This window comes from Colobus angolensis, unplaced genomic scaffold (genome assembly GCF_000951035.1).
Source record: "Colobus angolensis palliatus isolate OR3802 unplaced genomic scaffold, Cang.pa_1.0 Scaffold6, whole genome shotgun sequence".
Taxonomy (NCBI): domain Eukaryota; kingdom Metazoa; phylum Chordata; class Mammalia; order Primates; family Cercopithecidae; genus Colobus; species Colobus angolensis.
The window spans coordinates 27,599,031-27,625,442 of NW_012119598.1; the positions used below are offsets into that span (position 1 = coordinate 27,599,031).

Here is a 26,412-nt window from a genome sequence, read left to right on the forward strand (position 1 = left end):
GAGGGAATGTATGATTCAGAAGCAACCAGCCATCTCAACCAGATACTGCACAGCCTAAATTCAAACATTTACGATATAATCAAATTCCATCAGCCCCAGTCACATCTTAGCTTTAGGAGCTTTGATCACTGACTTGCAAATCCAAAAAGTGTGTTTTGAGGTCCTAGGCCACAGGAAGTACCAGTTTGTCCCACAGACCTCTTACAGAGATGGCATTCACAGTCTATCTAGTATCCAGCTTCAGAGAGTATGTACTCCACTGGCAGCACGATAAACAAATACACAGGAAAATACTATACAGCACAAGCCAGGAGCTAAGGACGAATAAAGATGCTCAGAAACACCTGCACTAAAAATTTCCTGAAAAAGGTAAAACATGTCAAGCAACACTGCCTCTGGAAACCAGAAAAATTATATTATTTGATAACAGATCCTAAGCCTAGATGTTGGAGGTGCTTGAAAATGTGCATTGTGTCTGGCTTTCTTCCCATTTATATGTTATTTGACTCTGCAGTAAAATCTCCTCCTCTTCCATGTACCCATATTCATGCAAGCAAATGTTAGCAAACTGCCACAATAGCATTTTAATTAGTGCACATCTGTCTCTCTTCACCACATTGTAATCTTTTCCCATTTTGTTCTCCTTATATTTCTATTATGATAAAAGACTTAAGACAAGTAAATACATAGAAATACTTATATACATGTACGTGCAAGAATGATTCAAATAGATAAACACAGAAACACAAACAGTAAGGGAGGTAGGGCTGGAATTTTACTTCAACGTGTACAATTCAATGTACTTTCAGTTTTCATTTCAACCTTTCTCAGCGGTTTTTTTTTCCCAGCAGCTGATGAGAAACATCACCTCTGAGCCAATCAAGAAACTAATTCTTCCAAAAAGAGATTATTCCAATTCCTCACGGTGACCTAACAGCCTCTGCTTTCTTTCTCCTCTCTTCGGAATGAGAGACTCAACCGTAGTAGAAAGAATGGAGAACTATATTAATGACCCTTCTTCAGTGGGCTGTGATTTTCAAAGGGGAATACTAAGTTGTAAGTAGGGGATATTGATTACAGCCTGGGTTACAACACCTGGGAGGACAGTGGCTGAATCACTGAGAGCGGTGAGTGGGCATGCAAGGAGAGTACTCACCCAGAGAAAGGGTGAGGTGCCTGTGTGTGTGTGTGTGTGTGTGTGTCTGCATGGGCACCCCCACACACGTGTGGGTACGCGGGGAGAGACAAGTAGTGCAAAGAATAAAGACCTGCAGATGTTGGGATTTGGTGGAAGGAAAGGGAGACAACATAAATGAAGAAATATTCCAACTGCATGTTCTTAAGAACGTGTTGTGGTCAGAAAAGGGCAAAAAAGTCTCTAAAATCTGTTCTGGCCAACTCAAGCCATCTATTCTAGAGATTCTAGAAAGAGATGTGCCTTATAGATTCATATGTAAATTTGTTCATTGCAGAAATATTTATAATATAGAAAAATCTGGACCAGCATACATACACAACAGGCGGGGGATAGACAAAAAATGCATGATTCAATCATAAAGGAGATTTCCATGCAGTCTTTAGGAATTTTGTTTTTAATGAAGGGCAATTATTTCTAATTTTAACAATGTTGGATCTATACATTAAACCTTGTTTTGTATCTTTTAGGAACAGTATGTTTTTTTCCTTCCATTCATCATTTCCCCAAAATCTAACATATGTGTTCCAATGGATACAATCCATTTCATTGTATGAATATACAATTATTTTTTAATACTTTCCTAGTTTGGCTATTTCAATTATCTATATTTGGCCTACTGTAGATTTTATTATACTTAACAGCCTCAGGCATAAATTTTGTCTTAATTGCTGACTGTTTTTTTCCTTCAATACCAATTTCAATAAGTGGAACTTTTGGGTAACGCATACAACTTCTTTTTTTTAAATAGCAGTTCCTTGGTACAGCATGTAACTTTTTAAAGATGCTTGCTGTATATATGACCAAAATGCTTCGAGAAATATTCATATTTCTACTACCAAAGTATATGATTACTACTACAGAGCTTTAATTTTATTGATTTATTGATTTGTAGAAATGGGGGTCTCATTATGTTGCCCAGGCTGGTCTTAAACTCCTGGGCTCAAGGGATGCTACCACCTCAACCTCCCAAATTGCTATGATTACAGGCATTAGCCACTAAAACTTTTATTCCTTTATGCTTTCCTTCATTTGCAATATTGACTGTAATCAGGAGGGAAAAAAATATCCTTTTAAAAAATGAAAATATATGTCTCACTTTAAGCAGAGCAGAGAAATTGTTAACTCAGAAACCAATGATAATAAAAATGATACTCCTTCTGTAGCAACATAAAGAGCAGTTTTGGGGAACAGAAGATGTGGTGAAATGCAATGTTTAGTGTGGTTGGGTGCAAGATCCAGGCAGGGGTGGAGGATGGCCAGCTGCACAGACCTCTGTTCCAGTGCTTCCTCTTCATCCCTCCCCACCTCCCTCTGCAGACCTTGTTCTCAGGGGCCATTCCCAGACCCAGGTAGCCACAGCAGCAGGTGTTATGGCTGCAATCCTCATGCTCCTTTGATTTAGAAGAAACTGTTGAGGAGTTAGTTACTGAGTAGCTAATATGTTCCAAGCAGTATTCTCACTCATAATAATTACTGTTGAGTAATGCATGAAAAATTTTAAATTTAAAGCATTTCAATATTTTAATAGTAAAGGGAGCAAAAGGCCAAAATGTCCTTTCAGTCACTTAACCTCTGATCTTCAGTTTAGCATGCACCTTTTTACACACTTTTTCAGGTGTTTACATCTATATGTGGAAATGTATAGTTTTGCTTTTGTTTTTCAATTGAATCATTAGTATTGTTCTGCAACATGCTTTTTGATCACTTAGTGTGTCTCCATTATCTAGGTTATGACAATAAATCAACTCTTTTTACCTGCTGCATTGAATTCCCTCCGAGTGATGAGCCATCATTCCTCTAAGTAGTCTCCTGTTGGGTGGCTGGTTCAGTTGGTTACCACTTTTATACTTTAAAAATAGTGCTGCAGTGTCATTCTTACAGAGGTTTCTCTCTGCACCCATGCAAGTACTTTGCTGGACTAGACATCAGGAAGTGGAATTGCTGGGCCAATTGTGCACATTCTAATTTCACACTTAATGATATTGAATGAGTAAATAAAGTTCCAATGGTTTTGTCCCATGACCAAGATCACACAGCTTGTGAATCTTAGAGCCTTTACCTATTGCTTACCTTTTTTGTGTCCCTAACACTAACATAGTAGGCCTGGCCCATTGTGGGTGCTCAGTAAATATTTGTTGAATGACTTTATGAAGGAAGAAAGAAAAGATGAGTAAAGCCTGGTCTTATTTGCAGCTCTCTGATCTCTAGCCTTGAATTAAATGTGGTGGGTTCAGCCCCTGACTGACTCCAGAGCCCCCACCAGGCTGTCTGCCTGAATCCCACCAGGAGTCCACTGGGCCATGACTTGACCATGATAATGGCCAAGAGTTGAGGCTTTGAGGAGTCCATGGTGTTGGACACCCTCTGTGGTGGACCCCAGTGGATCCAAGGAGCCCAGTGAAGAGGGTCCTGCATTAATCAGAGGGGGATAGTGGAGGGTTGGACATGGCAGGGGAAGTTTGGGGAAGTGATAGGATTCTGAATATTTTCAAGCAGTACAGTCAAGGATTTCTTGATTGCATAACATATGCATTATACATAGACATCGTTTTACAGGTAATTTTCCATGTTGGAACTCAAAGGTAAAGACACTGAGGACAGACCTTTTTGGCAGAGGTAAGATCTTCTTTGGTCACCATACTTGAGTTGCCCCTGGGGAAGTGGACGTTTCCATGTGGAATCCTAAAGCTTCTTCTGGGCCATTGTGTCTGCCCCTCACCTTCTGGTGTCTCCTGATATGCAGCACGGATGAAAATGGCAAGTTCCCTGGCCTTTCTTCTGCTCAACTTTCATGTCTGCCTCCTCTTGGTCCAGCTGCTCACTCCTTGCTCAGGTAGGGAATGATTCCATGACTGTTTCTGAAGCAGACAATTATGTAGTAATGTCCTCATAGAACTTTTGACTCCTTCCCAAACCTGAAAGTCCATCCCAACTGGAAGGATCACATGTCACTAAGAGACAAAGAGTGTTTCTGTTAGCATTGGGTTCCCCTCTAGGTTCTCTGTATCTCTCCTTCCCTGTCTGAGAAGCACCCTTCCTCTCATGACCCCAGTTCCAACACCCTCTGATGGAGCCTACTCCTTGTGACGACAGCTCAGTTTGCTGTGCTTGGACCCCTTGGGCCCATCCTGGCCATGGTAGGTGAAGACTCTGATCTGCCCTGTCACCTGTTCCTGACAGTGAGTGCAGAGACCATGGAGCTGAGGTGGATAAGTTCCAGCCTAAGGAGGGTGATGAACATGTATGCAGATTGCAAGGAAGTGGAAGACAGGCAGAGTGCAGAGTATCGAGGTAGAACTTCGATTCTTCAGGATGGCATCAGTGCAGGGAATGCTGCTCTCCGAATATACAATGTTACAGCCTCTGATAATGGAAAGTACCTGTGTTATTTCCAAGATGGTGACTTCTATGAAAAAGCCCTGGTGGAGCTGAAGATTGCAGGTGAGCCTCCAGGTTTGGTTCTGAGAACATTTCTCTGTAGGATCTAGAGCAGATGCAGAGTTCCTCTTCCAAAAGCACTGCAAACACTCCTGGCTGCTCACTAGCAATTGTCTGCACTGCCTTCCAGTTTAGCTTCTCTGAGGCCCTTAAGAAAAACACAGGGTTTCCTTTAGGAAGAATCCTTGCTATACCTTACATGCTCAAGTAAACAACGCCCTCCCACTGGCGACCAGAGATATAAGGGAAGTGAAGGGTGAGGGATAGGAAGCATAAGAAACCATCTCTTCAGTGGCTGGTACACAGTCATTTTGGTTTAGTTGTGTAACAGATGGCTTCTGTTGTGTCTCCAAGTGCACACTACCATGGACCCTGGAAGGTGGAATAGTGATTGTATCTGCTGCCAATGTTTTCCGGTCAGTGGCTCCCAGAGACATTTTTGCAGTAGAGTGAGGCATGTTTCTTACTTGTTGCAGTGAGGAAGAACACACATCATGGGGAGCTGTGGCAGTATCTCAGTAAGAAGGTGTTAGAGCAGACTTATTATACAATGTGGGCTTCTGTTAGGGGATTTCAGGGAGGGTTTATAGACTTAGCACTCTGCTCTGGAAGAGATACTGTCAGGAAGGTGTGGGGAGATGAATTCTGTGAGTGGAACCTTAATCAAGCTTATCCAGGAGGAAGGAGACTAGGGTGAGACTAAAACTGTAACTGATGAAGAGGCAGCAATTCCTTATTGCCGATGGGGTATGTTTGGTTATTGTTGTGGTTTGGACAATGTTCATGTTTTTCTCTGCACTCACATATGATATGGGGTGTTCTTGTTTTTCCTGTGATCTGTTGTAGTGACAAAGTACTATTTTCTGTGTCCTGTGAAATTGCTCATGTTCAGCAGGAGGATACCAAGACCTGGTGTCAGATTCCAAATGTCTGGGATGCCTTTTTTCTTTCTCAGTGCAATCCCTTGCCTCAGGGCTTCTGGTTGGGTTTGGTTTAAGGGGAGCCATAGCAGACAATGGTAGAAGGAAGAGAAAAGGGAGAGGTCTGGGTGCTTATTCCCTGGCTTCCTTCCTGCAAGTTACCCTCAGGCTGGCTGCATTGCCTTGCAGAAGGTCATAGCTCAACTCAGGAATGTCTTCAATCCATAAATCTCTTCTTTTATGTCTCCAAAACAGCTCCCTCGCCTCCTCCCTCTGGTAATTGGGGTGGGTGGGAATAGCCCCACTGTTACTGACCCTCAGATACTGCACTAGCCCATTTAGTTTTCTCCTCATCATGACCACACTTGCGTAAATAGCTCCTGAATGAAATCTTCCTTGAATTATCAAATGTGAGTCTGCCATTGATTTCCATTGAGACCCTCCCTGATACAGGAGCTCTCAAGAATTTGAGCCAATTTATCCTTCCACCGCATTGGATTCTGATATTCACATTGAAGCGAAGGGTTATGAGGATGGAGGAATCCATCTGGGGTGCAGGTCCACTGGCCAGTACCCACAACCCCCAATACAGTGGAGCAACACCAAGGGAGAGAACATCCCGGCTGTGGAAGCACTTGTGGTTGCAGATGGAGTGGGCCTGTAGCAATAGCAGCATCCGTGATCATGAGAGGCAGCTCTGGGGAGGATGTGTCCTGCATCATCAGAAATTTCCTCCTGGGCCTGGAAAAGACAGCCAGCATTTCCATCGAAGGTCAGTACCTGCTTGGCCTCAACTTTACTGAGTTGAGCTGTGACAGGTGATGAAGGGTTATGTGTGAGTTTCTACTGTGTGAGTCTCTGCGGTCAACATGGGTGTCTTCACCATACGTAAGGTTCAAAGTGGGGACCTGGAGGCTCCTCCCTGCTCCAGGGAAGCTTCCCCCGCTCTACAAAGCTGTTCATGCCACAAACATTCACTGAACATTTCCTGTCCGACAGAAAGTGTGACAGGCAATGTGAATTGGGGAAAAACGTTAAGAGAAGCTCCTTATGTAAAGTCAAACAACAAAATGGGAAAACATATATATATTTACAAACTCATAGAGAAAGAGCTAATCTCCTTGAAACAGAAGATTTTGAAAACTGAGTAAAAAATTTTAACAAAGGTCATGAATTGTTAATTCACAGGAAAGGAAATAACCCACCAAAAGGTGCTCATTCTCACTCATTAGGAAAACATATAATATTGGCAAAAATCAAAACCACACTACCTTGCTTGATAACACATGGCTACGGCAGGAATGTAGGAAGGCAGTGACTCTCAGTCATTTCCTCATGTCACTTGTATTTTTGGTGTGCATTAGCACAACCTCTATTAGGGGATCTATCCAAACTACATATTTATTTATCAAAAATTCCAGTTCTGGGAATTTATCTGATAGATTAGCTTGCATTTGTATGAGATGATCCATATAAAATGTTTCTAGAGTGTTTGTTCGTTTGTTTGTTTTTGAGAGGGAGTCTCACTCACTCTGTTGCCTAGGCTGGAGTACAGTGGTGCAGTCTCAGCTCACTGCAACCTCCTTCTCCTGGGTTCAAGAGATCCTCCTGCCTCAGCCTCCCCAGTAACTGGAATTGCAAGCATGCACCACCACACCTGGCTGACTTTATATTTTTACTAGAGATGTGGTTTCACTATGTTGGCCTGACTAGTTTCAAACTCCAGACCCCAATTCATCTGCCTGTCTCAGCCTCCCAACGTGCTGGGATTACAAGTGTGAGTCACCATGCCCAGCCTGTAAAAAGTTTCTTATAGCATTCATTATGATTGTACAAGGTTAGAAGCTACGCAGAAGCTCACTGATGATGAACTTCCTAAAGGAAATACTGCCCAGTTGTGAAAGAAAAAAGAGATAATTCTTTCTATACTAATATGGAAAGATCTCCAAAACACAATTTATCCAGAAACAGCAAGATGCAGTGATGTGTATAGAATGTCATTTTTAGTTTAAACAAGAGGAAAAGTAAGAATATATTTTGATTAACTTTTTTTAGTTCTCGGTTGTGTTATTTAATTTACATTTTTAAAATTTAATAAGCAATCTTGTAACACTCACTGTACATCAGGCACTTCATTTATTTATTTAGTGACAGAGTCTCACTCTGTCAACCAGGCTGGAGTGCAGTGGCACAATCTTGGCTCACTGCAAGCTCCGCTTCCCAGATTGAAACAATTCTCCAGCCTCAGCCTGCCAAGTAGCTGGGATTACAGGCACACGCCACTACACTCAGCTAATTTTCATAATTTTAGTAAGCATGGGTTTTCACCATGTTGGCCAGGCTGGTCTCGAACTCCTGACCTCAAGTGATCTACCCACCTTGGCCTCCCAAAGTGCTGGGATTACAGGCATGAGCCACTGCACCCAGTCCATCAGACACTTTATAAGTATTAATTTAATTCTTCTAACCTCAGGAGATGGGTATTATCATTACCCTCATTTAATAGATTAATACTATTAAACAGACAGGTTATGTAAGTAGTCCAACATCACATTGCTGGTCACAAGGGCGAGCCAGCATTTAAACCCAGGCCCTCTGACTCCACAGTTTGTGTCCCTAAGCATCATATTAAGTGGACTAAGGAGAAGTTAATGGAGGGAAGGAGAACTAGGTGGATGGGAGAGTTGCATGACGACTTCATGTATTTGTAGTTTTTGAACCATGTAAATGTGTTACCTATCGAAAAAATATTTAGAAAAAAAGGAGTATGACTCTGCTCAAGTTAATTTCCATATGAGAAGCAGACATCTCAAGATAAGTAATAGTAGTAGCTTGTAGTGAGGGTCTACCAAAGTCTTCTCTATGGTCCTCTGAGACTTTAGGAAGAGAACACTTACTTAACCTCGTGAGATAGATTCATTGCCCCTCACCAGGGCTAAACAGCTAAAGCTTGGGGTGCTGCAGGCTGGGGAGGCTGAGTGCACCAGCACCCATGACCCGCAGTTCTCCCCTTCACAAACCCCTTCTTCAGGAGCGCCAAGCCCTGGATCGCAGCCCTGGCAGGGACCCTGCCTATCTTGCTGCTGCTTCTTGCAGGAGCCAGTTACTTCTTGCGGCAAGAGCGGAAGGAAAAAATTGCTCTGTCCAGAAAGACAGTGAAAGATGAAAGAAATAGGATATGCTGCAAAAAGCAGGAAATAGCCTAAGAGGTATCCAAAGCGAACAGAGAATCTAAGCCCCAGGCTTGCATGCCCAGCCTGAAGGTTTCACCCCCATCCCCACCCTGGCACTGCATCATGTTTAAGGTTTATTTTCCCAAAACCCCCCTCACCCATAACTGGTCCTTTTTTTTTTTCTTTTTTTGTTTATTTTCCAGAGAAGCTCCAGGAAGAACTCAGTAATTTCCCATTCCCCAGGAGACCCAAGCATGTCTTCCTGTCCCCGCTTTGAGTGCCTTGATAACTGTTCCTTCCCTGTTCATTCCATTGCAGAGAGGAGTAAAATCCAGTACACGGCTCATGAGTGGCTCTGACATTTTCTCTGAATTTGAATCTATGACTCTCTCTCCTTGGATATTTTCCAGCCCACAAGTCTTTGTCCAGGTTTGAAAAGTGGTCCTGGATGTCTTTACTCAGGAAAAGAAAACAACTGTTGCTCTTTGGAGAAACCACCCAGAAGCAGTCTCCCTCTCTCTCTCTCTTCTATCTCTCTCACTCGGGGAAAAAAAAAAAAAAAAGTCTTCAATCTCTTTGTACAGGGGGGCTACAGACTTTTATGCCCTAAAAAGCCCTGAGGAAATCCAGGGGTGCACTTCAAAAGGAAGAGGGAAGAGAAGGATGAGGTGCATTTTCTATGGCAGGAAACTTACTTGTTGTTTTCCATAATCTAGAGGATGTTGAAGGGAAAACAAGAATGGAAGATTTAAGAGATAAGAAAATTAGAAAAGAGAGAGGGAGAAAAATGTGTTTAATAATGTGGAGTAACTACAGTGGCTCAGTTGGTACAGATTTATCATAACTGCTTTCAAAAACTAGTCCCTGAAGTTGTTCATTAAATTTCCCAAATTCTTTTTAGAGCAAGGTAGGAAATGATACAGATTGAGAAGGATGGATCTTGTACTCCTAGACATTCACATATAGACATGGTGACACCTATGCCCAGGCACAGGAGTATAGACAGATTCAAAATAGATTGGCAGGACTCCATTGGGAAGGATCTCTTACAGTGACTACCTTGCCACTAGCATTCAACCAGTGTTCCCAGATTGGATATTAAGAAGAAGAGGTGAAGAGAGAATTGAGCATGCAGAGTGAGACCATAGAGAAGGGTGAAATGGTCAAAAAGAAATACTAGATGGATGCAAAAGGAAGCAGAAAGGGCCAACACAGAAAAGACAGAGTTCAGGTGACATCTCTACCTTTCTGTTATTGTAGGAGGAGAGAAGTCTTCAGCCTATCATGGTGAGTGAGCCTGATGCTCTCTGAGTTTGCTGGGTTACGGGCCATGAATATTTCAACCTTTTCTCTGCTGTGACCCATTAATGTTCTCAGTTTGATTAATCAGATCTAACCCGAAGACTCTATTTTGCGTGTTGAGGGGGTGACTTCTGCTTTTCTGGAGCCTCTGAGAGACTGCTGACCCCGCACATGCCCAGGCAAAGCCTGGCCATGCAGCCTGCACCCCTCATACACAGGGAGCCAAGCCTGACATTGTTTAGAAGGTGCTACCTCTTATCCATCAGAGCTATAGAGGAGGGAAGCTGAACCCTGGAAGAGACTCTGAAGAAAAGCAGAGAAAACGTGTAGTGAAAGGAGAATGGAGTGTGGAAAAGAACAAAAATACTGACCTTTTTCTTATCTGTGTCTCCCTCCTTTCAGAATGGAAAACGGCCCTTTTCAAGCCTGGTGAGTAAATCACTGTATGTTCCCTGGACCAACAACCTGAGGGACCACATGCCTTTTTCCTCCTCCAACTCTTGTGATTTGGGGGAGAAAAGTTGCCTTGACTTCCTTCATGGATAGGAAGACTCATAAAGGGTGGAGCTGAGGGGAAGGAGACACACACTGAGTGATACTGCAGGGAGAGTGAGGATGGAAATGCCAAGGAGAGGAGGCGATGCCGGCCCAAAGAACTTTGTCCTTCCCAGGCTTCCCGTGTCTCGTACTGACTGTGTCTCCTCAAAGGTTTTAATGCTTCTGAGTTTTGGATTCCACATTTTTAAATGATGCTTGCAAACTATGTTTTGTGGAGGTTGATGTGAAGACTGAAGCAATAATAAATATGCATTGGTCAAAAACCTAGTAAGAAAGAGATGATGAGTTCAAATTGCGTGGTTGAAGGTTTGCAGAAAGGCAGGTTAAGGGAAAGCAACAAGGAAAAGTGCAGTACCCCCATGGTTCCCAACAGTGGGGAGCTGTCTCCACCCCTAGCCTGGGAGGGCTAGGAAAGGAAGGCAGTTACTGGAACCCAGAGAAAGAGGTAGCTCAAAGATAGGGCTTCCTGAGAAGAATCATCAGGCCTTGTTAGAACAGCACCAGCTGCTGCTGGCAGGGAGGAAGCAGGAAATTAAACGGTGTGTCTCTCCTTTCTTTCTCCTTCCAATCTCCTATCAGGGCCTCCCGTTGGCCAAACCCAACAGCAAACCAAAAGACAAGGGAGCCCAGTGGCACTGTTCTTAAAGGACAGATTCTTGGGGCCCAGAAGAAGGTGAAGAAAGCTGAAAGGTGGAGAGTGAATCTGGGGCATATAAGGCCCCACATATAGCCTGGCACAGAGACAGCCTTGCAGCTATTAGAACATCAGGAGCTTCCTTCATGCCCTGCTGTGGGCTGAGTAAATAACATGATTGCCTTATACAGCGCTAGAGATTCGTATGTTTATCCCCATTTTTCAGGTGAAGAAATGCTTCAGATGAGGCTCCACCTTGTTAAATAAATTGGATGTATGGAAAGATAGACTGCAGAAAAGGGGAACACATTTAGAGCACAAGTGGTCGAGTGAAGATTGAAAATTAACCTCTGAGGGCCGGGCGTGGTAGCTCATGCCTGTAATCCCAGCACTTTGTGAAGCTGAGCCGGGCAGATCACAAGGTCAGGAGATGGAGACCATCCTGGCTAACACGGTGAAACCCCGTCTGTACTAAAAATACAAAAAAAAAAAAAAAAAAAAAAAAAAAGCCGGGCATGGTGGTGGGCACCTGTAGTACCAGCTACTTGGGAGGCTGAGGCAGGAGAATGGTGTGAACTTGGGAGACGGAGCTTGCAGTGAGCTGAGATTGCACCACTGCACTCCAACTTGGGCAACAGAGCAAGACTCTGTCTCAAAAAAAAAAAAAAGAAAAGAAAATTAACCTCTGAGTATAAAGCATCAGTGGGCAGAATCAATGTGGGGAGGGAAACAACAAAAATGTAGGAAAAGGATCCTTGTTGCCTCTTGAGGCCGCATCAGGGTATTAGGTTAGCCAGATACTGACCTTACTTTCATTTCCCCTCTGGTCACAAGACCCCTGGGGCTTTCACCAATGACACTGATGAGAGAACCACATTCAGGGCAGACTAGGGACGCCAGGTTCTGGAAGGACCTCCTCAGCATGGCCCAGGCCTTGCATGCTCAGGCTCTGAAATCCAGGAAAAATGACTGACCCCATGGACACCTCGTCAAACTCTCTGCAGCATATGTGATTCTGGATCCAGACATGGCAAATGCCATCGTTCTTGTTTCTGAGGACCAGAGGAGTGTGCAGCCTGCTGAGGAGCCCCATGACCTACCAGATGACCCTGAGAGATTTGAATGGCGTTACTGTGTGTTTGGTGTGAAAACTTCACATCAGGGAGACATTACTGGGAGGTGGAAGTGGGGGACAGAAAAGAGTGGCATATTGGGGTGTGTAGTAAGAACATGGAGAGGAAAAATGTTTGGGTCAAAATGACACCAGAGAATGGATACTGGACCATGGGGCTGACTGGTGAGAATAAATATCAGGCTGTCACTGAGCCCAGAACCAATCTGAAACTTCCTGAGCCCCTAGGAAAGTGGGGATCTTCCTGGACTATGAGACTGGAGAGGTCTCATTCTACAATGCCACGGATGGATCTCATGTCTACGCCTTTCTGCACGCCTCTTTCTCTGAGCCTCTGTATTCTGTATTCAGAATTTTGACCTTGGAGCCCACTGCCCTGACCATTTGCCCAACACCAAAACAAGTAGAGAGTTCCCCCGATCCTGACCTAGTGCCTGATCATTCCCTGGAAACACCAGTGACTCCAGGCTTAGCTAATGAAAGTGGGGAGCATCAGGCTGAAGCAACATCTCTGCTTCTCCTTGCCCAGCCTGGAGCTGAGGGTCTCCCCCTCCACAACAACCAATCAGAACCATAAAGCTACAGGCACACCCTCAAGCACTTTACTGATATTCATTCGATTATTCCATAGGACCGTTGTTTGAGTTTGGTGCCACCTTATTGTCCCCTTTATACAAATAAGGAGACTGGGGTGTAGAAAAGTGTATTGACTTTACAAAGTAGACATGACTAGTGAACGACAGAGCTGGGATCTGAACAACAATAACTAACATTAATGGAGAACTTAAAATGTTCTGAATGCTGTGTTATGGGCTTTGGTGAGTGTCAGTCCTTTAATCCTCACAACACCCCATTGGGTAGTCTCATTTTGCAAGTATGAAAGCTGAGGCAGGGCAACATTAAGTAACTTACATAACTCATATGGTAATTTGTGCAGTTGGGAGATGGTCAGCCTCAGTCCCTGGCTAATTGCCCATTCTTTTCCAGCCTGATTTTTCCCCCATGGGAAGAACCCCCATGTAGCCCTGAGGTCCCCTTCCCAGGGCAGCTCCAGGATAGAGATCACTGTGGGTGGCTGTGGAATTGACACCCCTATTGACTCCTTCCCAGCTGATTGTCAGAGCTTTAGACCCAGCACTCCTTGGAGTGGCTCTGCAGAGTGTCTTTGTTGAGAGAATAACGTCGTAGTTCCCACATGGCCTGTGATTTGGAAAGAGACTAGAGGCCACACTCAATGGGGCACAGATGTGTGCCCACCCAACAAATGTGATAAGTGATCGTGCAGCTGGAGCAAGGCTTCCTACAGTCAAGATTTCTAGGCAGAGCAAATACCCTAAATATCCTCTGTGATAAAGGTAATTTGGATGAAGGAAGCTAGAAGAATTACAGGGATGATTTTAATCCCGCTATGGACTCAGTCTCCGGGAAAAGGATCTGTTCACTCCTGATCATTGGTAGATGTTAAACCCATATTTCTTTCAACTGATGCCTGCTAGGGAAAACTGCTCCTCATTATTATCACTATCACTGCTCACCACTCTATCCCCTCTACTTGGAAATTGCTTGTTAAGCTCTAGTTGTTCAATAAATGTGCTAATAATGCTGACTCCTCAACTTGGCTTTTTCTAGACTCTGGTGTCTACTCAGTACAGTAGAGTATTCTGCTCACCCACTGTACTCACCACAGTCTCAGTTTACTTCACTGCAGCATTTTCACAAAACCCTTATTGGATGCATCTTCTATTGCTGCCATCTGAATTACTAGAAATTCATAGACTTAAGCAACACAAATGTATTATCTCACTGTTCTGTAGGTGAGAAGTCCCACAGGGATCTCTCCAGGCTAGAATCAAGGTGTCTGCAGGTTAGATTCCTTTCTGGAGTCTGCAAGGAAGAATCTGTTTCCTTGCTTATTCAGATTGTTGGCAGAATCAGTTCCTTTCATTTATAGGACTGAGGTCCCAGTTGTTTCCTGGTTTATAGCTAAGGGCTGTACCCACTTCTAGAGGCTGCCACACTCTGCCCCCTAGCTCCCTTCCTCCATCTTCAAAGTAGCAACACCACATTGAGGCTCCTCTCCTGGTTCTTTTTCTCCATTATATTGCTCTGATTCTTTTAACTTCTCCTTTTTTTCCTTCATTTTATTTATTTATTTGTTTTTGATAGGGATTCGTTCTGTCACTCAGGATGAAGTGCAGTGGCGTGATCTCGGCTCACTGCAAACTGTCCCCTGGGCTCAAGCAATCCACCTACCTCAGCTTCCCGAGTAACTGGAACCACAGCCCACATCACCATGCCTGGGTATTTTTTTTTTGTAGAGACAGGGTCTTGCCATGTTGCCCAGGCTAGTCTCAAACTCCTGAGCTCAAGAAATCTGTCCACCTAGGTCTCCCAAAGTGCTGGGATTATACGTGTGAGCCACCGTGCTCAGTATGCCTTTTACTTTTAAAGACTCCTGTGATTTGACTGAGTCCACCCAGATAGTTTAGAATAATCTCTCTATTTTAAGGTCCATAATTTGAATTCTGTGTAAGATCCATTTTGCCATGTTATACATTCTATTCATAAGTTTCTTAGTGGATATAGCTCAAAGGGGACGGTGGGGGAGCACTATTCAGCTCACCACACTGATTTGGGAAGTGATCCCAGGAAACACAAAAGCAGAAATAAATTGAGAAATGAGAGAAAGCCACTTACATGAGAAACGGGATAAAGGGTTCACTCATGAGTCAGTTACCCTGTGGATAACTTGGCTCAATCCATTTTAGGACTCTCTAAGAAACCACATGAAATGTGTGATACAGCTCAGAATCTTCCTAAGGACTATGGGACCTGGGACTTTATCTCCACTTCCCATCCTCCTTTGCTTGAATTGGTTGAAGGTTGGCCTGGGAGTGTTAATTCTAATGCACTTTAAGATTGGGCTATGTAACTGCAGAAAGGCAACTATCACGGGTGTGATAAAGCTCACAGGCAAAGGAGAAGGGAGATACTGGAGGTGGGAAGTTTGTCATCCTTCCAGGAAACTGTGCCTCAGCTATTGGCAAGCTGTGATAGGCCAAGAGAATATGGGATGGGGCATCAACAGTGCCTGTTCTAAGGGCTCTGCCTCTGAGAATATAGTGAATGCCTTTCAAGGTCTCTCTGCCCTCCCTGCACCACATCTTTTTAGCATTAGTGACCTCTTGTCTTCCAATACATGTCCATATCACATGGCCCTGCAGCCTCACCACACGGACTGGGTCTGGGATGGACACCTGACCCAAGCTAGGCCAGAGGACCAAGTAACATGTGGCCAGTTACTCCTGTAGCAGATGGGCATGGGAACTGTGGGAAGAAATGTTCCATTCATGGTGTGGACTAAAGGATGGTGGATTGCAGAGAAGACCAAAGTAGATGAGTAGAGAGAAGGCTCCAAATGGAGAGTTTAGGCAATTTTATCATGTTTGTTTCTTTTAGAAGCCCAATATCATTTCTTCTCTTTGAAAAAATTTGTTCTGTTGAGACAAGGTAAATGTACTAGTTAATATTGCGACAGTCGTAAAATTTGGAAGCTTCAAAAGCATTATAATATGCTCATTGATTCTGTGAGTCAGGAAACTAGAATTTGAACAGGACAACGTAGAAATGGATTTTCTGTGTGCCAAGATGCCTGCAGATCCCCTTGGAGTACTCCATAGCTGGAGATGACACACCCATATTACTTTCAAAGATTGGAGTTTATTGCAAACCAACAGTGAATCAGTGCTCACTCTGGGTCCTGGTTCTTCCAGGATTGGCTGGTACACCATGTCCGTAAAGAATCTTTCTGAAGTGACCCTTTCTGTCTCTTTTTCCCTCCCAGGACAGAGCATGATTGGGTTAGGTCATTACTATCTAACCTGGCACATCCCAGTAGAATCTGCTTTCTTCCTAAGCTACCCTATGGCTAACTGATCCTCTTCCTTCTCAGAACACACGTGTGTTTCCCTCCTGCTCAGATCAACTTTGGCAGAGGTTGAGGCCTGGCTTAGCTGGATGCTTCTGGCACAAGCTACTTCAAAGCCCTGGGCCTTATTTCTTCAGATAAAAATATGAAGCCTGGTCTCATCCTGGCTGGCCATGCTCTTAGACCCTTGCATCCTTCTCTTCTATCCTTTCCCAACAGCTGCCCAGTCCCAGTTGGAATGTTCTAATACTGATGTATTTACCCTCATGAGTCACTCAACCCAGAATCCAATTTTAATTATAATCCAGAAACATCAGGTAATGAGTGAGGCTGCATGAGAATGAGACAGTTCAAGTGTCAGTTCAATAGAAAAAACAGTTCTTAGGGCTTTCTTTATCTTATTCTCATCAAAGAGCTTTCTCTGCGGAAGGGACCTACTGGTTCCTCCTTCCTGGTCCTTGAACTTCTGACCTAGAGTGGCTTAATCGTGCTGCCATCTCTCTCTCGCACTCTGGTGCCAAATGATTCCGGGAACTGGGCCATGCTGTGGTGGAAATGACCTTACCCAGAGCATGTCACTCATGCATTGAACAACAGCTGAGAGCACAGCTTAGAGCTGGGCCCTGTAAGGAGAGAGGAATCACATCCTGCAGAAGTCTGTCCTGAGGAGCAGGTACTCCAGTCACAGCAAAACACAGTTGATACCTGTATAACAATAATACAAGACAGGACATGGGAACAGCAAAAGATTTGAGTGTCAGAAGAGGCTGAGAACGCTTCAGGCAGGAACATCCAGAGTTGTTTTTGGAGGAAGTAGGCATGAAGGCTGGGCAGGATTTCAAGGCATAGAGATGAAGCAAACAATTCAAGTGAAAGGCATGGCATGGGAAAGGGAGCGCTGGCCACAGAGAGTGCAATGTTGTGATGCAAGGCTACTGTGGAGCCATTGCTGGCGTATTAGCTGCTAAGTTTAGAATTGAATCAGAAGGGAATTGGAGGCCTCTAGACTACGCATTTATTTATGTGTATTTTATTATTTATATATTTAGAAGCAGAGTTCTCACTTTGTCACCCAGGTTGGAGTGCAGTGCATGATCTCAGTTCATCCTAACCTCTGCCTCCCAGGTTCAAGTCATTCTCCTGCCTCAGCCTCCTGAGTAGCTGGGATTACAGGCATGTCCCACCACACCCAGCTAATTTTTTTTTTTTTTTTTGGTAGACATGGGGTTTCATCATGCTGGCTATGCTGGTCTTGAACTCCTGACTTCAAGTGATCTGCCTGCCTCCCTCTCCCAAAGTGCTGGGATTATAGGTGTGAGCCACTGCACCAGTTCCAGACTAGGTATTTAGACATTTGAGGGGTTATTGACAAATGGGCCTCGGGAAGATATCTATACAATGACAAGATTGGATTCTGTGGGGGAGGGATTATGTTCGTGGGGAGGAGGATATGTGTGCTGGTGTGTGTGTGTGGTCCCTGGACCTAACCCCAGCACCTACTGGCAGAAGGTCAAGACCAACTAGAAAGTCTTTGCCCACTTCCATCTTCTGCCCTCACCAGAATGCCACCTCTCCGTGGGAAAGGGTTTTTAATCCTCACTCAATAGTCTCAGCACCTCTTTTTTTTTTTTTTTTTCAGACAGAGTCTCACTCTGTCACCTGGGCTGGAGTGCAGTGGCCAGATCTCAGCCGGGTTCACGCCATTCTCCTGCCTCAGCCTCCCGAGTAGCTGGGATTACAGGTGCCCGCCTCCTCGCCCGGCTAGTTTTTTGTATTTTTTAGTAGAGACGGGGTTTCACCGTTTTAGCCAGGATGGTCTCGATCTCCTGACCTCGTGATCCGCCCGTCTCGGCCTCCCAAAGTGCTGAGATTACGGGCTTGAGCCACCGCGCCCGGCCTCTCAGCACCTCTTATCCAATATCTTTGGAATGAGCAACCAGACCTTCATAACAGCCACTGCGACTGCTGTCTCCTTTCCTTTGCTACCCCTCCCACTCCAGTCATGCCTGTTTCCCCTCCCACTCCAGTCATGCCTGTTTCCCCTCCCATGCACCAGACCCAACCTCCAAAGCCAGCAACTTGAACAAGAGTCCTCTGGCTTTGGAAAGAGGGCAGCTTAAGTTTTCCTCCTCATGTTTCCTCCCCAAGAAAATCACCCTCTACATAGGGAGCCCTCTCCTTGTGGATACCAGCAAAGCCACTGACACCTTGGGGAATCTCAAGGCTTTGTAAAAGAATGAAAGGAGAGAGAGAGAGAGAGAGAGGGAGAGAGAGAGAGAGAGAGAGAAGGAAGGAAAGAAAGAGAGAAAAAGAAAGAAGAAAGGAAGGAAGGAAAAGGAAGAAAGGAAGAGAAGAGAGAGAAAGGAAGAGAAGAGAGAGAAAGGAAGAGAAGAGAGAGAAAGGAAGAGAGAGGAAAGAAGGAAGGAAGGAAGAAAAAAGAAAGAAAGAGAAAGAAAGAAGAAAACGAGAGAAAGCGAAAGAATAAAGCGTGAGGGAGACATGAAAGAGAAAGAAGGGAGGAAGGAAGGAAGGAAGAAACAAAGAAAGAAAGAAAGAAAAGTCTTGCTTCCAAACAAAGAAAAAGGAAATAGAAATACCTAATAACCCCAAAAGGTTATTTGCTGCTTGAGACTTTGGGAGTTTTTTGTGTGTATTCTACCTAGTAACTGCTGAGAAATAAGGCTCGAGACACCATTGGCTAGTTCTGCCGCACTCGGCCAATCCTGGGCTCTAAACTGTTCAGTGGCAATCTTGGGACTTTTTGGACACCCAGGCAACAGGTCCCAGATCCCGGGTCCCGCAACTCCAAACATCGCGATTAATGGGAGGTGAACAAAAGTTTTGTCTTCTCTTTGGGATGCTTTGTTGTCTGATGGTGACTGTGCCCATGGGTGAGTTGTATCGGAAAATCGTCATGTGAGGATCACAGGGGAAAAGAAAACAGAGGTTAATTCTAGAAGGTAGGAAAGGGAGGGGAAGCGCTACAGCTCCGGGGTGGGGGCGGTCGGTGCGGCGAGCGGGATCTGCTCTGGACAGGAGAGGGGGTCCTGGGAGAGAGGAAGCCCACTGGTGGGGAGGCGCGGCCTCTCCTGGCTTTACCTCGAGTGTCCCGACCTGGGTCTCGGGGACGGGGAAGTGGAGGGAGGAGGGTGTGAAAGAATCTAGGGACAACTAAAGAAACTGGACTCTGGCCAAAGAAGTGAGCTGAGGAAGGTGGAAAACGGCCCCCTTGATCTTTGCATTGATGGTTTACTTCACGGAATGTTTAAGGAATCCCTCTCTTGGGAGATACCTGAGCCTTGAGATATGCAAGCGACTCCCAGAAGCTGGGGCACCCATGAGACTTACTTGAGTGACAGGAGAGGCTGGACTCGACCAGCACCGAGGTACCAAGACTCCTAGGCTGATTTTCCTCCTTTGTAACCCTAGGCCTGTGGTCCCTGCCTGCCCTGGGTGCTCATGGAACCAGCTGCTGCCCTGCACTTCTCCCTGCCAGCCTCCCTCCTCCTCCTCCTTCTCAGCCTGTGTGCACTGGTCTCAGGTAGGGATGTGTGCCACTTGCTGCTGTCACCTCTCAGAAAGGAACGTCAACCTTGTAGTCTGCAAAGAGAAAGAAGGAAGGACTGTGGGGTTGTTGACTTATCCTTCATTCTGAACATGTTCACTGAATTTATACCAGCACAGTCCAAAAGAAATACAGTGAGACACAAAGGTCAAGTGCATATACAAGTGCAAATTTTCAAAAATTTTTTAACTTTTTATTTATTTGTTTATTTATTTAAGAGACAGTGTATTGCTCTGTCGCCAGGCTGGAATGAAGCAGGTGGCGAATGAGATCATAACTCACTGTAACCTGGAACTCCTGGGCTCAAGGGATCCTCCCAATCTCAGCCTCCCAAGTAGCAGAGAGTACAAGCAAGGGCCACCACACTCAACTTCAAGTTTTATTTTTTGTAAAGACAGGGTCTCACTATTTGCCCAGGCAGGTCTCAAACTCCTAGCTGTTAAGGATCCGCCCACTTTGGCCTCCCAAATATCTGCAATTACAGGCACAAGACCCTGTGCCTAGTCTACTTTTTATTTTAAAAGGTAAAAACATACTTGAAATAAATTTTAGTAATATATTTGTTTCATATAATCAAATATCAATACTTAAATGCTTAGTTAATAGAAACTATTACCAATGAGATATTTGACATTTTGAAATTTTAAATCTTTATAATCTGTATGTGTTTTACACTTAAGAGTTCATTTCAATTGGAACTTAAACATCTAGTGGATAGTTATCACTAATTGTTAACACTGCCCTAATGGACAGTTCAAGTTTACGCTATACTCAGGCACAGTGCTAGATTGCAGAATGGAGGAAAATCTCAGTGGCACAGGGTGCCCAGGGCGGGCTCCCCAATATTTCCTTCATGAAGCAGGAGCAGCCTCAATAGTTGCTGCTCCCAGGGGTGGATGCTGCCCACCGGCCACAGCTACTGGTCCCCAGAAGGGTTCTCAGCCCAAAAACCCCTGTGGCCTTGGAATATCTGCTTCCTTTCGTCCCTGGAATTTTTTTTTTTTTTTTGCCTTAAAGATGTGATAACTGGTGTCCTTGTCTGATTCTGCCCCTTTGTTGAACAGCCCAGTTTACTGTCGTGGGGCCAGCTAGTCCCATCCTGGCCATGGTGGGAGAAAACACTACGTTACGCTGCCATCTGTCACCCGAGAAAAATGCTGAGGACATGGAGGTGCGCTGGTTCCGGTCTCAGTTCTCCCCCGCAGTGTTTGTGTATAAAGGTGGGAGAGAGAGAACAGAGGAGCAGATGGAGGAGTACCGAGGAAGAACCACCTTTGTGAGCAAAGACATGAGCAGGGGCAGCGTGGCCCTGGTCATACACAACGTCACAGCCCAGCAGAACGGCATCTACCGCTGTTACTTCCAAGAAGGCAGGTCCTACGATGAGGCCATCCTGCGCCTCGTGGTGGCAGGTGCATCTCTTCATTTTGCTTTGTTACTTTGGCACAGTGTACCTTTTGGGGAAAGTATGTCTCCTAACTTCTGACCCATTGCAGACCAACGGATTTCTATCTGGAGTCCCCTTTCCACAGAGAGAGTGGCTTTTCCTGCACAAAGGCCACATGAGTGGGTTTGCTCTGCTAAGCTATGGGTTTCACTTCTTTTTTTTTTTTCAAGACAGAGTCTTGCTATGTTGCCCAGGCTGGAGTACAGTAGTGTGATCTCGGCTCACTGCAACCTCCACCTCCTGGGTTCAAGCGATTCTCCTGCCTCAGCCTCCTGAGTAGCTGAGATTACAGGCATGTGCTACCATGCCGGCTGATTTTTGCATTTTTTTAGTAGAGATGGGGTTTCACCATGTTGGCCAGGCTGGTCTCAAACTCCTGACCTTGTGATCCACCTGCCTCGGTCTCCCAAAGTGCTAGGATTACTGGCATGCGCCACCACACCCGGCCTGGGCTTCACTTCTTCAGAAGCACACTCATTCCTCAGCTGAGGCCATGAGCGGGAGAAAATAGTTAATCTCAGAAAAGAAAGTCTTATGCCTGCCTTGGCATTGAACTGTGCACTTCTGAGAGTGAAAGGAGACACTGTTAAAAATTGTCCTGGGGCAATCAGAATCAATAAGAACTGCCCAGAGAACTACGACATATGAAATCTTATTTTTCGATAAATATTAATCTTGACATTTTCTTCTTTCCTGAAATACTGATTGCAGAGAGAGTGACTTACATGTAAATAGCTGATTTTATTAAAGTGCAACTAAATACAGAAGCAAAATTATGTGTAATTCCTGCTAACTCCACAGAGAAAGACTAAGAATTTAGCTGGGAAAAAATTGGCAAGGCTTCAGCATAGAAATGCACTTAAACTGGGATTTCTAGGAGTTTGTTAAAGTGACACTGAGTGATTACTTCAGTCTTGGGGTTAGTGTATTTTGCTTTAAAAGGTGTATTTCAGGACTGAAAAAGCCTTTAAGGTGCAGAATAATTCATGGTGGCATTTCAGTCCATCAGACCTGTGGAGGCAAGGACTAGGAAATTGGGTTCTTCCCAGGAGGCCCCAAATCATCACAGGTAGGAGACCCCATCTTTGCTACTCACAAAGGCAATCTTACATCTGATTAAAACAGAACATTGTGGAAGGAGGGCTTCTTGACCCATTGTCATGACTGTGTTCACAGCAGCACTGCAGTGTTACCCAGTAATGAATGGTTTCTATGTGGCAGGGACCCACTACTCTTTCTCTGTAAAACCAATCCTGTCCTGACCTTCCCCAGTCTGAATTGGGTTGCTGTAGGACTTTTTGTTTGCTTGCTTATTGTATTCTGCTTGTTGGATTGGTTGGTGACTGATCTTTCCCTTAAATCTATTGTGTCATGTTACCCGTATTGAACCCATGGAATGTTTTGTAGGAGTTTGTTTTCCAGTTTGCTGAGGTATTTTAATTTCTTTCCTAATTCAAGATTTCTGTGTGAGCCTTCAAATGCACAACTAGTTTTTTTTCTCCTGACAAAAATTAAACAGAGCAGAAAGCACTAGGCTTAAGTGATTGCTTTAATTTTCTTTCTTTAATATAATTTGTTGGGAGACTTTACAAAGGAATTATTCAGGAGAAGTTTGGATGGTCACACATGGCTGAAGGGTCTCCCAGGACCATGCTTATGCAGCTCTCTCACTCCGGGTATTCTCTTTCATTGAAGATTCTAGTAAAGATAGAATATATTTAGGATGAGCCTGAATTATTAGGATTTTTGGTGATGATCTCTGACATTAAGATGGTGATATGGTTATCTTAAGATCCCAGGGGCATCCAGATATTTCTAATACATTGATGTTCTCAAAGAACTATAAGAAAATTCTCTATTGGGTGGAACCTCTGGGAGGTAAACAACTGTGAATTAGAATAAGAGTTGGCTTTGCCAGCTAGCTCGGTCCATTGTCCTAAAAACCATCACCTCCTATGGAGGTAGATAGCCATGATGATGTGAGGCCCTGAACTAGACAGAAGTGTCTGTGACTTTGGTTCAAAAAGTTTCTTAAGATTTAGCCAAGGCTGGGCATGATGGCTCATGCCTGTAATCCCAGCACTTCGAGAGGTCAAGTCAGGTGAATTGCCTTAGCTCTGGAGTTTGAGACCAGCCTGGGCAACATGGCAAAACTCCATCTCTACAAAAAAAAAAGAAAGAAAGAAAAGAAAAGAAAAAAAAGGATTCTGCCAACCTGGTAGGTTTCTGTCATCAGTGTATTATTTTACAGCTTCAGGAAACTGAGGTCTGCAGAGAAGTCATCCCAGGACAGAAAGTGAAATTCTCAACCTGCCTGTTGAGAATTTGGACACACCCTCCTGGGAGTGAGAAAATTAGTCTTTGCCAGAATAAATCGCACAGCAAGCATTTATAGCAGACAGATAGATGCTTGGTGCTGTGATGGGGCCTTCAGGTGGAGCATAAAGAAAAGTGTGCAATGTGATCCTTTCTCTTAGAGATCTCACAATTTATTTTGCATATTGGTTTCCTGATGTTCTCCAAAACCAAGGGTCTTTCTAGCATCCATCCTTCAAGGTACAGTAGGGGCTAAGACACCACTGCCTTTTGACTGAGCCCTTCTCCCTCTCCAGGCCTTGGCTCTAAGCCCCTCATTGAAATCAAGGCCCGAGAGGATGGGAGCATTTGGCTGGAGTGCATATCTAGAGGGTGGTACCCAGAGCCCCTCACAGTGTGGAGGGACCCCTACAGTGAGATTGTGCCCACCCTGAAGGAGGTTTCCATCGCTGATGCAGACGGCCTCTTCATGGTCACCACAGCTGTGATCATCAGAGACAAGTCTGTGAGGAATGTATCCTGCTCTGTCAACAACACCCTGCTCAGCCAGGAGAAGGAAACTGTCATTTTTATTCCAGGTTAGTTCTCTGCCCTCTGAGACCTATCAAGTGTATGCAGGATCCTCAGCACACAGAAAGAGCCCAGAGCGGGGATGGGGGCAGTAGTGTGGGTGGAATGGTCCTGGGTTCTGAGGAGCTGGAGGTTGCAGCTGAGTTGAGGTCTCTCCCCTCCTCACAAAGGAAGATTCAAAGAGTCCCAGAACACAAGAGTAGGAACCTCTTCTCTGAGGGTAAACCTGGTCTTTTTTCTCTTGATTAGGTCTTTATGCTGCAACAATTGTAAAATATTAAGGACAACCATCAAACACGGAGAGTAGTGTGGATGGGTGACTGTCTACACTTGGCATTCCTGTATGCTGCCATCCCTTCCTGCCTATGGGACTTCCCAAAGGACAGAGCTTGGGAAATTCCCTATCAACAGACATTCATAAATGTATTCAACAAATGTTCAACAAGCATTTCTTATGTTTAAGACTGTACTGGATACCAAGGGTCAATAATTGAACAAAATATATCAAAATTTCTATCCTCAAGGAGGTCATATTCTAGAGAGAGACAGCAGCCGGGCACGATGGCTCATGTCTGCAATCCCAGCACTTTGGGAGGCCAAGGCGGGTGGATCACAAGCTCAGGAGTTCAAGACCAGCCTGGCCAAGATGGTGAAACATCATCTCTACCAAAACTACAAAAATTAGCCGAGTGCAGTAGCAGGCGCCTGTAATCCCCACTGCTTGGGAGGCTGAGCAGGAGAATCACTTGAACCTGGGCGGCAGAGCTTGAGCCGAGATCGCGCCACTGCACTCCAGCCTGGGCGACAGAGTGAGACTCTGTCTTAAAAAGAAAAAGCAAAAAAGGGAGAGAGAAAGAGAGCAAGATATGAAATAATTGAAACAAGTGATTAAATAAATAATTATCTATATATTCCATCACATGGTGATGTCATGTAGGAAAAATTAAGCAAAGAGAAAATAGAGAGTTCCAGGAGTGTGAGGCATCATAATTATTAACAAGGTGGTCAGGGAAGACTTCACTGTAAAGATGGAAATTGAGCAATCAAGGCAAGGAACCATCAGATGCTTAAGGACTGAGCAGCCAAGGTACAGGTAGAGCATATGCAAAGGGCATGAGGAAAGACCATGTCTGGCAGTTTCCAGGACTCCCAGGAGGTGATGCTGGCGTGGCTGAAATGGAGCGAGTTCAGGAAGTTGGGGGAGATGAATTCACAGAGGTGATGCAACTACGTTATATATGGCAGCACAGGCCACAAACAGGCCTTGGCTTTTAGAGTGAGTGACATGGGAAGCATTGGAAGGTTTTGAGCAAATAATTAACATGATCTCACTTGGGCTGCTCTGCTGAGAACAGATTATAGAATAGGGCAGAACAAGAAGGAGGACATTCTAGTGTTCCAGGCATGAGTGATGGTGGCTTGAGGCGGGGGTGATGGCTCTGCTGACTCAGCATGGCTGGTTAGCTTTATGCACCCTGGTCCTTTCCATGGTGACTCCAGATGTTCCTGCTTTGCCCCCTTCTCGGCCCAGCCCTGGCAGTCACTGAGGTGTTAGCCAGTGTTAAGCCAGCATCGCTTTCTCCATCTGAGGTTTCTGGGGGAGAAGCCAACAGAGCAGGTGGCTGAGGAGCTCTCTTCAGATGTGTTCTTAGGGGCACTCTCACCCGGATGTTCTATTTCAAACTAAGTGGACTTTTCTGGCTGCCTTTTCAGAATCCTTTATGCCCAGCACATCTCCGTGGATGGTGGCCCTGGCTGTCATCCTGACCACATCTCCCTGGATGGTATCCGTGGCTGTCATCCTGGCTCTTTTCATCATCTTCATGGCTGTGAGCATCTGTTGCATCAAGAAACTTCAAAGGGAAAAAAAGATTCTGTCAGGGGAAAAGGAAGTTGAACAAGAGGAAAAAGAAATTGCACGTAAGGAATTTGGAAAGAAAGTATGGAAAAATAGAAAGAAATTAAAAAAAGTTAAATAAGTAGGAGGACAATTGACTGTCATAGAAAGGCCACGGCTCTCACAGGTACCGTCTTGGGGAAGAGAGAGGAAATGCACAGCAGCAGCAACAAGGGCTTGGAACTCTCATGTCATAAGAAGTAATCATTCAGAGCTTTCTTTCCTCCATGCTGCACACATTGCATTCATTCACCTGGCTATATGCAGCACTACATGGCTGAACAAAAGTTCAGACAAAAATCTAACAATGTACTGATACTCCCCAGCCATCTGA

General features: G+C 44.7%; 2 protein-coding genes and 1 pseudogene across 3 annotated transcripts in view; all 3 read left to right on the forward strand.

Moving 5' to 3' along the window:
• The window catches only part of LOC105526765 (butyrophilin subfamily 3 member A2), a 38,228-nt gene extending 26,349 nt beyond the window's left edge, over positions 1 to 11,879 (forward strand). The window contains exon 11 of the mRNA XM_011962881.1: positions 11,450 to 11,879. The gene's annotated coding sequence lies outside the window, so the exon portion shown is untranslated. The remainder of the gene's footprint in view (positions 1 to 11,449) is intronic.
• LOC105526839 overlaps positions 945 to 26,412 on the forward strand; it is a 28,085-nt gene continuing 2,617 nt past the window's right edge. The window contains 17 exon segments of the mRNA XM_011962925.1: positions 945 to 1,053; positions 3,755 to 3,814; positions 3,942 to 4,031; positions 4,292 to 4,639; positions 6,021 to 6,215; positions 6,218 to 6,328; positions 8,560 to 8,711; positions 9,498 to 9,530; positions 10,434 to 10,533; positions 12,228 to 12,402; positions 12,707 to 12,837; positions 16,503 to 16,600; positions 19,166 to 19,174; positions 19,713 to 19,824; positions 20,913 to 21,260; positions 23,908 to 24,189; positions 25,895 to 26,160. Coding sequence (XP_011818315.1) covers positions 966 to 1,053; positions 3,755 to 3,814; positions 3,942 to 4,031; positions 4,292 to 4,639; positions 6,021 to 6,215; positions 6,218 to 6,328; positions 8,560 to 8,711; positions 9,498 to 9,530; positions 10,434 to 10,533; positions 12,228 to 12,402; positions 12,707 to 12,837; positions 16,503 to 16,600; positions 19,166 to 19,174; positions 19,713 to 19,824; positions 20,913 to 21,260; positions 23,908 to 24,189; positions 25,895 to 26,160 — 2,598 coding nt within the window. The 5' untranslated portion in view covers positions 945 to 965.
• On the forward strand, positions 10,874 to 13,961 carry LOC105526764 (annotated as a pseudogene). Its single transcript, XR_001004140.1, has 2 exons — positions 10,874 to 11,449; positions 12,184 to 13,961. The product of XR_001004140.1 is annotated as a butyrophilin subfamily 3 member A3-like (transcript).